This window comes from Triturus cristatus, chromosome 9, assembly GCF_964204655.1.
Source record: "Triturus cristatus chromosome 9, aTriCri1.1, whole genome shotgun sequence".
NCBI lineage: Eukaryota > Metazoa > Chordata > Amphibia > Caudata > Salamandridae > Triturus > Triturus cristatus.
The window spans coordinates 231,304,745-231,320,534 of NC_140592.1; the positions used below are offsets into that span (position 1 = coordinate 231,304,745).

The 15,790-nt window shown below is 42.7% G+C and overlaps 1 protein-coding gene across 1 annotated transcript in view; it reads right to left on the bottom strand.

The window, feature by feature from the left end:
• Nucleotides 1-15,790, bottom strand: part of DNAH1 (dynein axonemal heavy chain 1) — a 1,256,292-nt gene that overhangs the window by 937,137 nt on the left and 303,365 nt on the right. Inside the window, exon 13 of the mRNA XM_085624793.1 lies at nucleotides 6,202-6,395. Coding sequence (XP_085480919.1) covers nucleotides 6,202-6,395 — 194 coding nt within the window. The remainder of the gene's footprint in view (nucleotides 1-6,201; nucleotides 6,396-15,790) is intronic.

The window sequence follows — 15,790 nt, forward strand, 5'->3', positions numbered from 1 at the left end:
ACGGACCCCTCATTCATGCCTTATTAGATGCGATACATCTACCCACTGCAATATCAATTATGAAATGTAAAGCTCATACGAAAATTACTGATATCATTTCTCAAGGCAATGATCTAGCTGACAGAACAGCTAAACAGACCGCTCAAACTCAAAAATCCGACATGACGAAGACAATAGTTCCGACGCTGACACATTGTATGATGGTTAAGGATCCCGCTCTTGATGTAATTGATATACAGACACATGCTACACCAGAAGAAATAAAGAAATGGACGGAATTAGGAGGGATCCAAACGGATCAAGGATGGTTGATGAAGGAAAAATCTGTGTGGTTCCTTCCTGATTCAATGGTCCAAGTTATAATTAACACTGTACATAGTCCTGCCCATCTAGGAGAAAAAGCTATGCTAGATAGCATTCAACATCTTTGGTTCAACAAACATTTACGAGCAGCAGCGAAACAAAAAGTTCGTACCTGCATGATCTGTTGCCAGTTCAACCCAGGAAAAAGCGTTCCCGTAGAACAGGGTGGATTTCAGCCTCCTGATCACCCTTTTGAAGTCCTCCAGATGGATTATATCCAGATGGAACGATGCAGAGGATTCAAATATGTTCTCGTAGTTGTGTGTGCTCTTTCCCGTTGGACGGAGGCATACCCGGTTTCAGATTACACTGCCCCGACTACTGCCAAACAGTTGGTTCGAGAATTCTTCCCACGATACGGTTTACCACGTGTTGTTCACTCAGATAACGGCCAGCCGTTCTCATCCGAATTAATGAAACACGTTTCACTTTTGTTAGGCTATCAGTGGAAATTCCACTGTGTCCGACACCCCGAAGCAGCAGGTCTCGTAGAAAGACATAATCAGACCCTGAAAATAAGATTATCCAAAATATGCAGAGAGAAAGGTGTCGACTGGGTAGTAGCATTACCAGTTGCACTCTTTTACACAAGAATGGTAGCACACTCTCGAACAGGGCTATCCCCGTATGAAGTGATCTTCGGCAGACCACCAAATATGTGGGGGACGCCTATACCACGCAAAATAACTGATATTGACTGTAATATGCTGACAGATTACTTGGCTTCCTTGATGTCTGCACTACAATCTTGTCGTTCACAGGTAGCTGCAGCTTTTCCTGACAACACTGAGGTGAAACCCCATGACGTGGTTCCGGGGGACCTGGTCCTCGTGAGGAACTTTGACCGCAAAACTCAGCTGGAACCTAGGTGGAGGTCACCTCAGCTGGTGTTGCTCACCACAAGAACAGCCGTGAAGATCGAAGGCAGAAAGGGATGGATTCATTCAAGTCATATCAAGAAATTTCATGGACTAAAATCAGATGTGAATACCTCACCTTGTGTGTCTTCACCCATTGACTCAAAACTTCCTTTTGTGGAAAAAAGTGACTCTGAACACTATAAACTAAAGCTTAGGCCCAATCAGTCGAGCAATTTGATTGTTTAATTCCTCTCCAAGGTGAAGCGGTTGAATTGTCTCTGACATGTATCCCTTGGACCTGAATAGAGAAAACACCCGGAAAATGTTGAAACGACAGGCGTACTGTAAATCACTGCGTAGTCACGGCATAGTGACATTATTAATCTTGTTTTTCTTAAGTCTTTTAATAATTACTGCAAGTATATTGTTGCACATATATTATCCTATTTCTAGACATGTTTACAATGTTACTGCTGAACATTCTTTTAGTAAATTACCTCCGCTTGAGTTGTCATACAGATTTGCGCTGCGCAATAACACTTTTATTAATATGTTACATCATTCCCATCAGGTTAGCAATGCTACAAATTGTTGGATATGTGGCCGACTCCCTCCCTATCAGAATTATAAAGGAATTCTACCTCTTTTTCCATATCCGTTCACACACAACGGCTCCTGTGGAGCATGGTTTAGTTTAATTAATTTCCAAGATTCGAAATCTGCAGTTTATCAAGACTATGGGGTATGGGGAAATCTGAACTTAGTTTTACTTAAGGTCTGCCACCCCAACAAGGAGGGACTTCCCAAAGGAACAGGAACTGATCTAGAAAATGAAGTATATGGATTAGGTAACTTTACGCTTAATCTCCTGATCTTGAATGTCGAATCCGAAGCTACTTCAATTTTGCCCGCTATGTCAATACTTCCAGTAAAAGGTGAATTATGTATAAGAAAGAATGGTTCCATACACATGGGCCATAGTAAATGCACCACTGTAGTAGAATTTAGTGATCAAGGCAAGTCTACATTTAGAGCTTCCCGCCATTCCTATTTCATATGTGGTCAGACGGCATATGTACGTTTGCCTCTAGATTGGGATGGTACTTGCTACATTGGATTCCTTTTGCCACCTGTTTTTCTAGCTCCTCCTGATTATCACAGAAATATTCATTTAGTATATAATAGAGTAAGGAGAGATCTCCCAATAGTCGACTACACTGAAACAGCATGGGAAAAATACACAGATTTCAATAAAGGTCTCTTTCCCTATATAGGTACCGTTACTAATAGTAAGCTGATACGTAGATTAACTAGAACCCTTGAAGCAGTAGTGAACGAAACTATTTCCGCCTTAGGAAATTTAACAGAAGAGCAGTCTGCTATGCGGATTGTTGTGCTTCAAAATCGTCTTGTCCTTGACGTCATCCTGGCTGATAGGGGCGGAGCTTGTAGGGTCATCGGATCAAGCTGTTGCATATTCATACCAGAAAATTCGCCATCTGTATATAAGGCCATAACCCGCCTTCATAAGATTGTAAACCAGATACACCAGAATCCAGGCACCTGGACTTGGTCCGGTTGGTTTTGGAGCGTGTTATCAGCCTGGGGATGGAGAGTTCTATCCTTCCTAGGTATTGGCCTTCTCATACTATTCAGTTGCTGTCTATGTCTGCAATGTGGACCAGCGATTTGTGATCTGTGTGCCACATCGTGCATTCCACATCAAGATTTTCATTCAAGATCCCGGAAGAAGAAAGAAGAACAAATGATGCTATATGAACAGATCAATGGATTAATGAAGATTGATATCTCTTGACGGGCAAGTAGGGGACAAGGAGGGAATGTGGAAATATGGATTTTTCCGGTCAGTTATGTCCCCTATCTTGGACCCCAACGGTTCTATGTGCATGTTACAAATACATGTATGTTCCCTCCAGTTCCAGTTATGAAGACGCAAATACATGTGCGTCCACCGTTAACATGTCCTCTGCTGATCCGCCATGAATGGGCCAGATATTCCATTCCTAAGTACGAAAGGCCACCGCCTTTATATGGTTCACTTATGCCATTTTTCAGTCCAGGCAAGTAGGCCCTGATTCTGTCATCAAGCTTTTCTTGCTTTCTGTCTCTGAAGCTCCAGTCTGAGCCTGCATCTGTGACCATGAACTTTGTCTCATTCTCTGCGCGGCTCACGAAGCCTGACATCAGCCTGCTGCCTGCCAAAAACTGTATTTCACCTTCGAAAATTATCTGCTCCGCTCCCTGCCCAACGCATTCCTGTCTAGTAGCTTAAGTAAACATTCTACCAGCTACCAGGCAAAGGCCCGGCTTCTCTGTCTTTATGCAAGTAATTCATAGCACTGTTACCATGGAAGATTCCTGCCCTCGCATCTAGTGTAGACACTTAGACGCTTGTACACGCACTAACAGTCAGTATAGTCAGTATAGAATAAGATTCTACTCCAAGAAGGTCTCTCTTTTGGATAACATAGTTCTTTAAACATAGGATGTTAGATATGATTTGGGATTAGGTTGACTTGACCCTCCAGACTTCTGTCGCCACATGTAGAGCTAAATGTCAAGTCCCCTTCACCCCCTAGTTGCACGTCAATCACACGTCATGCTGCTGCGCGCGCATTTCTGCCAAGTATTTCTGCTGACGTTGCGAAATTCTTTCATGTAACCACCCTCTTATGACATCACATCTGATGACGTTCTGTAAACACACCCAGTTACGCCTATCTTTGCCACGTATGAATATATTATCTCCACTATCAATTGTTACGCCTTTTGTATTGGCCTCACTGTAATGCTTATTGTATAAAAGTAATTGATTATCAATAACGTATGTACTTCACTTCCTGAACCTTCGTGGTGATGGAACCTGGAGCAACCGATTATAATCGACCTCTGGAATAAAGCCCATTCCGAACCTCTAATACCACGGATTCTGCCTCTTATTTACTGAGCTATTTCATTATGTTTCTGTACCAAATTAAGTCCCGGTAATTAAATTATTTACCACACTCTGAAGGCCTTGAAGTCCCACAGAGGATGGATGTAGAAGCAGTAGGCTCTCAATTTGAGGTCAGTTTCTGGAAATAATATTAGCTAATTCTTTCAAATCTTGTCCATTTTAGGGGTTAGAATGGTTACCAGCAAAAAGAAAATACAGACAATTCCATTACTATACAATTGTCATTACACTCTGCAGCTTGGAACGTAAAGTAAGAAAAAATAGTGGTGTTATAGTTTTCACTTAGAAGGTGCAGGGCCAACTTTAAAATCCCACATAGAAATAGGACATTCTGACCTGCCGTGGTCTTAGGGCACTTGCTTCAGCACCATCCACTAAAGCAAAAAACTGACCATGAGAAAAGACAGATGGACGAGTAAAATGGCTACTGTTGAGTGGAGATGGAAAGTAGTTATATTTCGAAAATAAAGGACAGGAAATCATTCTCCTCTTTTACTACAGTGATACTCTCTTACTGCTGTAATTATAAAGAAGGACACTTAGGTTTTTATTTTTTTTAATTAAACATATATATGTAGGAGATTCAATAGTTAGACATGCATTAACCGTATGAGTGGGAAGGGAAGTCTAGGAGAGGGTCTGATGGTAGACAAAAAAGGGGGGGGTTAATAAAAATGTTTTCTAACAAACCGGTGCTCTTGTCAGCAATCCTTGTGCACTCCAGCGAGCATGCCATAGAGGTATTCAAGGATAACTGTATACATTTGAGGGTAAATTATATAACTGTCCTGACACAGAGAAATTCACACTGTACATCTGGCTAATAATATTCAATTTAGGGACAATTGAAGTAGTCGCATGCAAACCAAATACATAGGGGTCTGATGCTTTTCTTTTCTGTAGATTTGAGGTATTTTGAATCTGTTTGATAGACTTGCATAAAAGTGTAATCCTTTGGCTTGGATTTAATTGTAATTGAATTGGTTTCAGATTTTGAATTGCGTCTTAGAGACAAATGAGATCAGAACATCTGTAACCACATCACATGTCTATGATATCATTATCGAGTTCAGTGAAAATTTCGGTTATTTTAGCCCTCTTTGCAAGTTACTTCAGCTCATTTGTATCCTGCGAGTCAAGCTGCGCTTTGGTTGTGAAAATATGGAAGTCATGAGTTTTCCTGAATCTCCGCAGTATTCTTTGTAAATGCAAATCTTGGAGCGGAAGTGTTTTGTTCATGAGGGAAACTTAATATTGATTGCCAAGACATGGTGATAATAAAAGACAATGGGCCCGATTCACAGAACTAATCTGAGACAAAATCCTAAACTTACTACTTTTGGTATTCACAGAAGGCACTTACTACTTTTGGTATTCACAGAAGGCACTTACTATTTTTGATATTCACAGAAGGCACTTACTACTTTCGGTTACATTTACTACTTTTGGTATTCACAGAAGGCATTTAGTAGTAAACTTAGTTTACTACTACTAAATGCCTTCTGGGAATATCAAAAGTAGTAAGTTTAACAAAAAGTAGTAAGTTTAACCAAAAGTAGTAAGTGCATTCTGTGAATACCAAAAGTAGTAAGTTTAGGATTTTGTCTCGGATTAGTTCTGTGAATCAGGACCAATGAGCCTGACATACAGATAAAGCTTCTTTTTAAACAAATGTATGCATATATCCCTCTGTTTCTACACACTGTGATATCACGTCATGTAACATCATAAGGCCATAGGCTTTATGATGTCACATCTTGTGATTACGCTGTAGTAAAATTATTTGTGACAACACCTGTGGTGATACTGTCAAATATGCAATATATGTGTCACTCCTGGGGATTTAAAAAAAAATAAAAGGTTTATATCTCTGTCAAAACGAGTAAGGTATCTATAGGATAGACAATGGAGTACCTCTATGGGTTTAAAGCAATCTTAGCACAAGGCAGAGGCAGCCACAAAAACATGAGCGCAGTTGTGGAAAAGGAACGGTGTACTTACTCTATGAAAGCATCGACGTCAGTATTGCTCAGCTCTAGGTACTGCTCATACTGCTTGGCATAAGCGTGCAGCGGTAGTATTGCTTTAGAGATGGCATTGTGAATGGACTTGCGCAACTCCTCAACTGCTGGCTCATGCAGACCAACTGATTCCAGCAAAGGTGTACCACTGATGAACATTTCCTCCATCACAAACTGGCAACAGAAGAGAAGAACAAATATTGAAAGATGGATGTCAGCAGTGATAATGAAAAAGCATGTACCCAAAGAACAGTAGATCTCTGATTGGCATCTAGAGCGCTCCCCTCCCTCTACATAAAAACCTATCTCAGACATCCCATAACCTCTTTTTTATCTGAGTTTCCGTTGTTATCATTCTCTCACCAGTGTCATAAGACATGACACCATTCTATGTACATGTGTTACGTGAATCATAACACACACTTCTGTCTTCATGGCTAGGACCGCGCGCTATAACACATAAATAAATAAAAATAGAATGACGGGAAACAAGAAAGCAAATAACAGTAACTGAAAAAGTGTCAGGTTACCCTAGAAGTTAAGGCATTAGGTGTGCTTAAGAGGGTAGCTGTTAAGCTGCCAGGCTCAATCAATGCAATTCTGTATTTGCCGGCAACATAAAACCAAGAACCGCTAAAGGAAGACTAGCAGGTTCTGCAAAAGACAAGTCAACCACAAAACTCAACTACAGAACCCAGCAAGCGAGCTGGTAAAAGATTTTGCTGCATGCAGAGAAGGTGCAAAGTGATGGTTGTGTTGCAGGATGTCTTCCACACGTGAATGTGCGGCAAAATACTTGCAAAAGAAAAATATGTGTAGAACCAAGCATGAAAAATGATCTTGAGTACTTTGTATTGCTCAATTTATTTCAATTGGGGGGGTTTCATTTTTATTTCTCTCCCACTACTTTCCGACCACTGATCTACATTCTCAGTGACGATGAAATCTGGAATCAGCGGTAGAAATGTGAGGCCCTCGGAGAGATGTGGTTTGTGATACCACCACTTCAATGCTTCTCGTATGTTCGGGGTGACAGAGATCAGGTCCTCGAAGGACCCCGTTGCTTGAACCCACTGCAGTTGAAGTTCCTCCTGCAACAGTTTCATTTTGAGGCGAGTCAAAGGAACTAGGGTGTTTTCCTAAGAGAGTATACCTAGGAGCGATTTGTACATCCTCACTAAAACGCACCGTCTTCTTGAGATGATGTGTGCCAAGTCTGCCAGTCAGCCTTGCTGTTCGTGAGATAGGAAGGCCTTGTTCTGGACTGTGTCCAGGTCCGATCCAAGTAACGTCAGTGTTCGAGTGGGAATGAGAGAAGATTTTCGATGGTTCAAAGTAAGGCCTAGCTTGTGGAAAAGTGAAAGGCAGGTTTTGGTAGCTGCTGACATTTGTTATGCAGTTGGGGCTTTTAGCAGCCAGTCGTCTAGGTAGGGGAATACCTGATGAACTTTCTGATTTAGGGTGGTTGCTACTGGAGCGAGGCATCTGGTAAATATCCGCTCGTTAGACTTCAGGCTGAATTGGAAATGGGTACCAGCTACTGGGAATCTGAGCTATCTTCGATGTTTGGGATAAATAGGGATATGAAAGTAGACATATTCCAGATGGAGAGATGTTATGTAATCTCCGCTGTTGAGACAATGCAAGATATCCACAATAGTAACCATTCTGAAGGTTTGTGTCCTGAGAAATTATTTTAGTTTCCTAAGATCTAATATAGGTCTCTACTCTCCTGATTTCTTGCGTATGAGGATAAAACGGGAGAAGAATCCCTTTCCCCTTTGAGTCACAGGAACCTTCTCTATATCTCATTTGGAGAGCATTATTGTGAGAGGCTGGCTTAGTATATGGTGCACACGTATTCAAGTGTTGCATCTAGTACTAATCCAGACAACCCTATGGTGATTTTAGTGGTCTTTGATAACCACAGAAAGCTCTCAAAGTAGTAATGTGGAGAGCAGCCTTTAGGCTTATCTTGAAGGAGTATAAAGCAGCTTGATTTAGTAGTTTAATCTGTAGTGTAAGTTAGATGAAAAGAAACCACAAATTGTTGAGCAAAAATAGGTCTATTTGTTACAACACAATATCACTATCACATTCGTATGTCTCCTACCCGGAGATATCAACACAATACACAACAATACTTCATACGCAATCAGGTAAGTAGCACAAAAAACAGTGGTATCCCTGGGGAGACCAAACCATATACTAAGAAGGTGGAATGCGAACTGCAAAGGAGAACAGGACTTGGACAAGAAGATTCAGAGGAGCTGGGGACACAAGGAACCACCCATGGTAAGTGCACAGGAACCCCATGGAGGCTATGTGTAGAGTGGAAACACAGCTGTATACCCAATGGAAGTCAAAGGATAAGTCGCGGTTGCAGTTTTGAAGACAAAGGACCCTTCCCAAAGGACCCCAAAGAAACCATTTGGAAGACAGAAGGTTGGAGAGCCACCCCACCCGTGGATGCCTCTGGAACCAGGTTACCTACACGAGGGTAGCCTGGTGCATAGCCGTGAAGTGATGTCGGAACCTGCCGAAGACAACAATGGATTACTTCAAAGAAGATGCCTCTGGAGAAGACTGTGAAGGATTCCTGTGGAATTCCAGGATGGATTCTGGAAGTGAAGAACCTGCAAGCAGAGGGGACAGAGTCTATGCCACTCGGACGTGCACAGGAGGCACAGAGACCCTTGCCCACCAATGCTGGGAGGTTCTGAAGAGTCGACGGTGATCTTGTCGCTGCATCTGTGAGGTCCAGGTGACGCTGAGGAAGACCAGGAGCAGTGCACGAGCTGTCCCATGTCGGATGTCAGTGACTAGGTGGCAGGTGTCCTGCAGCAGCACCAACACGCCTTGGTAGCCACAACTGGCGTGGAAGACGAAAAAGGAGCAAAGGCTAAGGGACTCATCAACAGCAGGAGAGTCAGAGAAGGCTCCGAGCAAGAAGGGGAGCCCACTGAAGCAAGAGAAGACCCACAGGATTACCCACAGGCTGAAGGTAAAGGAGTTGCAAGAGGACCTCATGCAGCTCACCAAAGAAGCAGGCCCACGGTGCAGAGGATGTGGTGAGGATGCTGATCTTGGAGGGAAGAGATGCTGGAGTCTGGAGCTTCTTTAAGCCCGAAGATCTCTAGAGTGCAGAGCCAACAAGCCTTGGCAATGGCATGAAAACGTGGCACACAGGGGTTTGGTCACAGCGGTTCCGACGAAGGATACTGGCCTTAGAATTGCAGAGAGGACAGGTCAGGCCTTGAGGAAGGTGCAGAACCACCACCTGTGTTGCTGAGCTTCTGGAAGTCCATAGGGTGATAGGAGCAGCAGAACGGTCAGCTGCGTTGTGTTGCCTGCAGATGCAGGGGAGTGACTCCTTCACTCCAAGGGAGATTTCTACGGGTATCCTTGATGCCCACAGGTCTGTTGAAAAACCTGGATGAAGCTCAGAGAAAGACGACGAAGAAGAATTGAAGAACAGAAAGACTAGGAGCAGCAGGAGTCTTCATTGATGCAGTCTTGGTTTCAGTCGAATTCCAACGAAGTCCAAGTGTTCAGACGATTGAAGAGAGATTTAGTTTCAAGGGTGAGTCTAGTCCCACAACAAATCTGAGGACCCACCCACAGGTAAGCACTTAAATACCCTAAGGAAAGGGTTGGAACAACTCAGGCTCCCTCCCAGAGGAGGAGCTGAATAGAGGGGAGGATACTCCCATGTTCTTTGTCCAGTTTTGTGCCAGAGTGGAAGCCAAGGGTTCCCTGAACTGGTTCAAACTGGAGTGTGCAAGCGCCCCCAGCCCGTCCTGTCTGGGAAGTGATCACATCTACCTGTGACAAGAAAACTATTGTTCTCCCTTCTCCTGCTCGAGCTCAGCTCAGCAGCAGGAGGGCAGAATCGTGTCTTTGGTCAGCAGCAGCACTAGCTTGCTGCAGACCCTGAAAGGTTCTTACCGGGAGTACAGGGAGGTCCCCTAGTGAGCCCCCCAGTACATGGGATTATACTTCCAACAATGGAATCTGTGTTGGAGTATGATTCCAACATGTTTGATACCAAACATGACCGGGTTCGGTGCAGTCATTATATAGTTAGACCTCTTGTAATGACTGATGTCTACCAGTTATGTTCCCCAACCTAGGCCTTAGTGGCAAAGCAACCTTTTACCTACATTTGTCCTACCTTGCTCTGCATAACTGTTCTAGCACTGACCTTTTATCAAGTTATGTGCTGAATATATGTCGATTGGTTTCCTTGAAACAAGCCTCATTTATCATGCATGAAGATTCTTAGTAAAATCCCTTGCACAGGAACTAGAGGAGACGCTTCCACGCTGACACAAGACACTGAGGACTCTGCACGCTGAAGCTTCAACATGCTGCGGTCTGACATCCTTCACAGTTGACCAAGACAGGGTCCTTCATTCTTTCCTATCAGGTAATGGGGTTGGGTCTTTCCTAGGGCATTTTTAGCTTTACAACCACATACATGCTAGGTACACTTAGGTAGGGTCCGCATCGTAGGAGTACGCTTGATTACGGTCATGTTTAAATGCCTGCATATATCCACTGTTTTAGCACCGTGGTAGAATGCTACCTTCTATGTACTCATTTGGTGCTTATAATCTTTTGCATTTGTTTCTGTCTAATGATTGTCGCAGCAAACATGTAAATGCTTATTGAAAACGTCCCCAAAAGTTTTCTGTGTATCTCTCTGAGATTAAGTGAGCACGATTGACTGAGTGAAAAGTACTGTACTGTTTTCACGATCCCTGAAGGGTCAAGGGTTGTCATGTTCAATGGTTGCCAGAAACTATTAGCTCCTTGGCAAGGTTTGCGGGCTCATGGTGGAACTTTGAGCTAGCTGATCTATAGGCTGACATATCCTGTGGGAGTGTCTGGAATCAGTCTAGACATCAATCCCTTAGTTTATGTTACCTACAAACGCGCAGATCTTCTGTATCTTTAGGAACTACACGACATAGCGCCACCAACGTTGGTTTGGTTCTAATTTAACGGTCAAATCTGAGTAGTTCAGTTGTGCTTTCTCAGAGACCCCTACTCACATTTAACCAAAGACGTCTGGAGTGGGAAGGGAAATCCGCCGCAGCTGAGTAGGTATATCCTACGTATTGGCTGTAGGTTTGTTCAAGCTTTAAGGATTATAGTTTCCCACACTGTGCAAAACCTTATCTCTTTTTCTTACTACTTCCTCCCACAATGTCTGGAGATGGCATTGCAAATGCAAGGGAAGAAGATCAAGAAGTTGAGCTTAACATTACAGAAAATTGCAGACATGAAATTACAATGAAATTATTACAATTTGGCCTCCCAGCAATGGGTTGAAGTGTTAGCTTTTTGATTGAGGCACACAAGGCATTAAGAACAGAGGTATTCTATTCTTGGGTTATATTCTCGCCTGCCGATGCACGCACACATTAGTTTCATACTTACATTGACGATGAAACACCTGGAGAATACTTTCCATACATGGACGTAGAAGTCCCGTTAACATACCATGAGCATATTAATTGGTATAAAGGCGCCTGCCCCCACACCAAAACAAATGTGAGACGGTCCACGCAGCAGAGAAGGAACGACCTGGCCGGTCCTTGCTGCTTACAGCAAATCCAGAGATAGATACATTACAAGCAGCAGAATTACATACACTTTACAGAGACGTAGTAAAACTATAGAGAAACCTAACACAATTCGTAATGCGAACACTTACCATTCAACCTGCGTGGATTACTCAGGCTAGTCAACCTCAAATGACTACGGAAAATATTAGCCCACAAACACTGAACGCGATTATGGGAAGAATGTTCACCATACGTGAGCAAATGCCGTCCTGGATAGCACAGAAAATAGCACAGCTTGAAGCAGAATTTCCCCATACGGGCCCGCAGGAAAAACACAGAATACTAACAATTCGCTTGCCAATAGGAATAGCTCTCCCAGTAGAGGATTGTACCACTTGGGGTGCAGTTTTCGCTGCCCTTTATACCAGAACTCATGGTACCCCCTCAATAGAAGTTATACCGGATGTATTGAAATAAATATAGAATGAGTACGGGACAGAACCTGCCCTAGACTTAGGGATGAAACTGATAGGCAATTTTGCCCAGGCATGCACAATTATGTTAGGTAACATAATAGGGGAGGCAGCAGCAGTGGATATACACCAACGCCTGAGGGAAGTCACTCTTGCACAAAAAGAGCGAGAATTGCCTAAGATTATCGAAGAAACCTATGCTTCGCTGGGTAGAGATAACTTGGGAGCTAGACCCCGGAAAACCACAAGTGACGAGTAATTCTGAAAAGGATAACTCGAAGCAAGCACCAGATTCTTCTAAACAGAAATGGGATAACAAACAATCAAAACATAACAAGGAAAATGCATCACAGGGTGGGTCACCTCAACGGGAGCCTTCTGAGAAAAATGACATTCTTAGGAACCATGATAATATCAAAAAACCTAACAGGTATCAGGATACTGATACACGTTCCTCTTGTTCCTTTCAGAGTTCATCAAAACACTCGGAGAGGGAAGGAAGATCAGAACACAGATCAGAAGAGCGAGTGAAGCCAAAAGGGGAGATACATCGCACTTCAGACTACATTATCAAAAAAGAAGATAAACCCAAAACTAAACCTCAGTTTAAAAAGAAGAAGGTAGCAGGCCTTAACATAAGAAATGCCCAGCCTACTGAGGACTCTGCTTCTGAACAGGGTAATGGACTCTGATAATGCTAGACAGCGCAGCAGAAGTAACAATAGCTCACCAGAACCTGATGGAATTTTTGGTGACAGCAGTGTTGAATGAACATATCACAGTGGAGACACCGTATACAAGGGTAAGTGTCCCACATAATTTATACAATATTACACTCCAAATGGAGGGGGACATACCCAGGAAAGTTAAGGGTCTCTTTTGGGAGAACCTGACATATTGATACGACATCCTTTTGGCTGAAAGAAATTGGCCACCTGAGTTTGTTATGGAGTGCCCTAGGAGGGAAGATGAAATTTTTACTAGCTTTCTCTGACCTTGTTCCAGAGTCATTTAAATATTCATATGCACATTAGTGGGCATTAGCGCTAGCTCCCGCACTTCACCACAGTCATGTAGGGTGGCATGCTGAGTCACCTCACCATGAAATCCCATTAAAATCTACTCCTACACCACAGAGGCAGTACCCAATAAAACATGACGCAAAGAAACAAGTCAGGGAGATCTTAGGTCAATTTTAATACCAAGGTGTGATTGAAAATTGCACCTCTTATATGAATACTCCTTTGTATCCCGTAATGAAAACCGACAATTCATACAGTTTAGTTTTAGACTACAGGCATTTGAACACATGCACACAAACATTTGCAGTACAAAATGTACACATTGCAACATTAATTAATAACATTGTGCTGAAAAAATACAAAACACTAGATATCTCGAATGGTTTCTTCTGCAAAAAGATAGAACTTGTAAGCAGATACTTGACAGCATTCTCGGCCCTCGGCTCTCAACGCCAATTCTGTAGACTGCCCCATGGGAATAAAAATAGCCCGGGGTTGTTCTCAGCAAAAGTAACAGAGTTACTTCAAAATTGTGATGATGAGGCATTGTCCTTCATAGATGATATTAATCTGATGGATGATGACTTATTGGAACATTTGAACAGGGTGAACAACAACATTTTGGGGTTTGCTACTGTGGGCTACAAATGTAAAAATCAAAAATTGCCTACCTCAATCTCCTATTTTTGGGATATGAGCTATCAAGTGAAGGAAAAAGCCAGGCAGCTAATTGTTTTGAAAAATGTGCGCTGCTCCAACCTCCAAAGACTCTGAAGGGTTTACAATCCATTTAAGGATTCCTAAATTTTGGCAGAATGTACTTTTTGGATTATGCAGAAAGGGTTAAACCTTTCTATGAGCTAATCAGACCTGATGTTTCAGTCCAACAGTGGACACAGGAACACACAGAAATTCTCTGTTCCGTACAAGCTGACATGATAGTTTCCAAACACTTACACACACGTGTAAATACCACTAATTTGGTGATCCGTGCAGTCGTTAGTCAATCAGGATACACTTACCTCACCTTGAATGAAGGCGAAACGGTACCCATTGAATATAAATTACATTAGTACACAAAAGCTGAAAAGCGTTTTGCATCCACGGAAAAGATACTTACAGCAGTACAAACTGCTATAGTGAGAGAAAGAGCACTACCACAGGGGAAATGCATAATTGTTGTGACTTCAGTACCAATCTTAGAGGCTGGTACCAAAGCAAGCGTTCCAAACGCAAAAGCACTGCATCCGCGATGGATACAATGGGCTATATCTCTCACTGCAACAGATGTAGATTACAGATATAATCCTACACTGAAAACACAAGCATTTCTGCAATAAGAAATTAAAATATCCTCTCCTGAATGAAATCTTGCTTCTCAATCGGTATGAATACATAATTTATACTGACAGATCTTCCCAGTCTGCCATAGGAATACACAATACAGCGCAGCATGTGCGATTGTGAAGGGACATATGCGGGACAGCAAATTCCGTCCTAGCAATACACAGATGAAGTCTCTAGGGAGAAACAGCGGTTACAACGCTGTTGTTACCACGCAGGTAGGTAACAACGCGGTGGTTACAACGACCGCGTTGTTACGACGCGTGGCTTTACATCACATGTCGTTTCTATGACTTGCGTTAGGTGGCGTGTAACACAAGGGAATGTGTTGGATTTTAAATCCAACACATTGCCTTGCTGTTGCGCTAACTGGAGTAGGAATAGTAATTTATACTATTCCTAAGTCCAGAGTGTCATCTAGCGCAAGTCATAGAAACGACTTGTGATGTAAAGCCACGCGTGGTAACAACGCAGTCGTTGTAACGACTGCGTTGTTACCTACCACGTGGTAACACCATGCGTTGTATTTTCACAAATTTGTCTCTAGGAGATTGCACGACACAGCTGGCAGAACTAAAAGCCCTGATACTGGCACTAAAAAATACGGATCGGGAATTCCCAAAATTTATTGTGTGCGATTTGTTTTATTGTGTCCAGTCATAAAATAAATATCTTCACTATTGGGGCCAGAATGGGTTTAGAGATTCCAAAGGTGGCATAATAAAGCTGAAAGTTTGCTTGCCACTGGCTCATGTAATTCACACATTGAGTCATCAGCGTGTTGGCGTGCACATTGAAGGGAATTCACTGGCTGAAGAAGCCGCCAAGGAGACAGTGCGAACTGCTGCCATTGCTGCAATCAACCGTTCAAGCACGAGGATAGACTGACAGATAATGATAGCTGTAAACGTTACGCGCAAAAGCTCAGCCTTGCCCATAGGTTTTCCACTCAAGTACTCCAACAAGTTAGATGCAGAAAACATTCCGTATGCTCAAATTCTAGGAGTGGGGGATAAAGTAATACCAAATATGGATCACAGATTAGGATTAATTCTAGCTGCACACGAGGGTCTGGGTTAAGCACACGCAGGTATTGCTGCAACTGTTTCACTACTAAAACAGCGTTATTGGTGGCCAGGTCTCACTAAACAGACCAA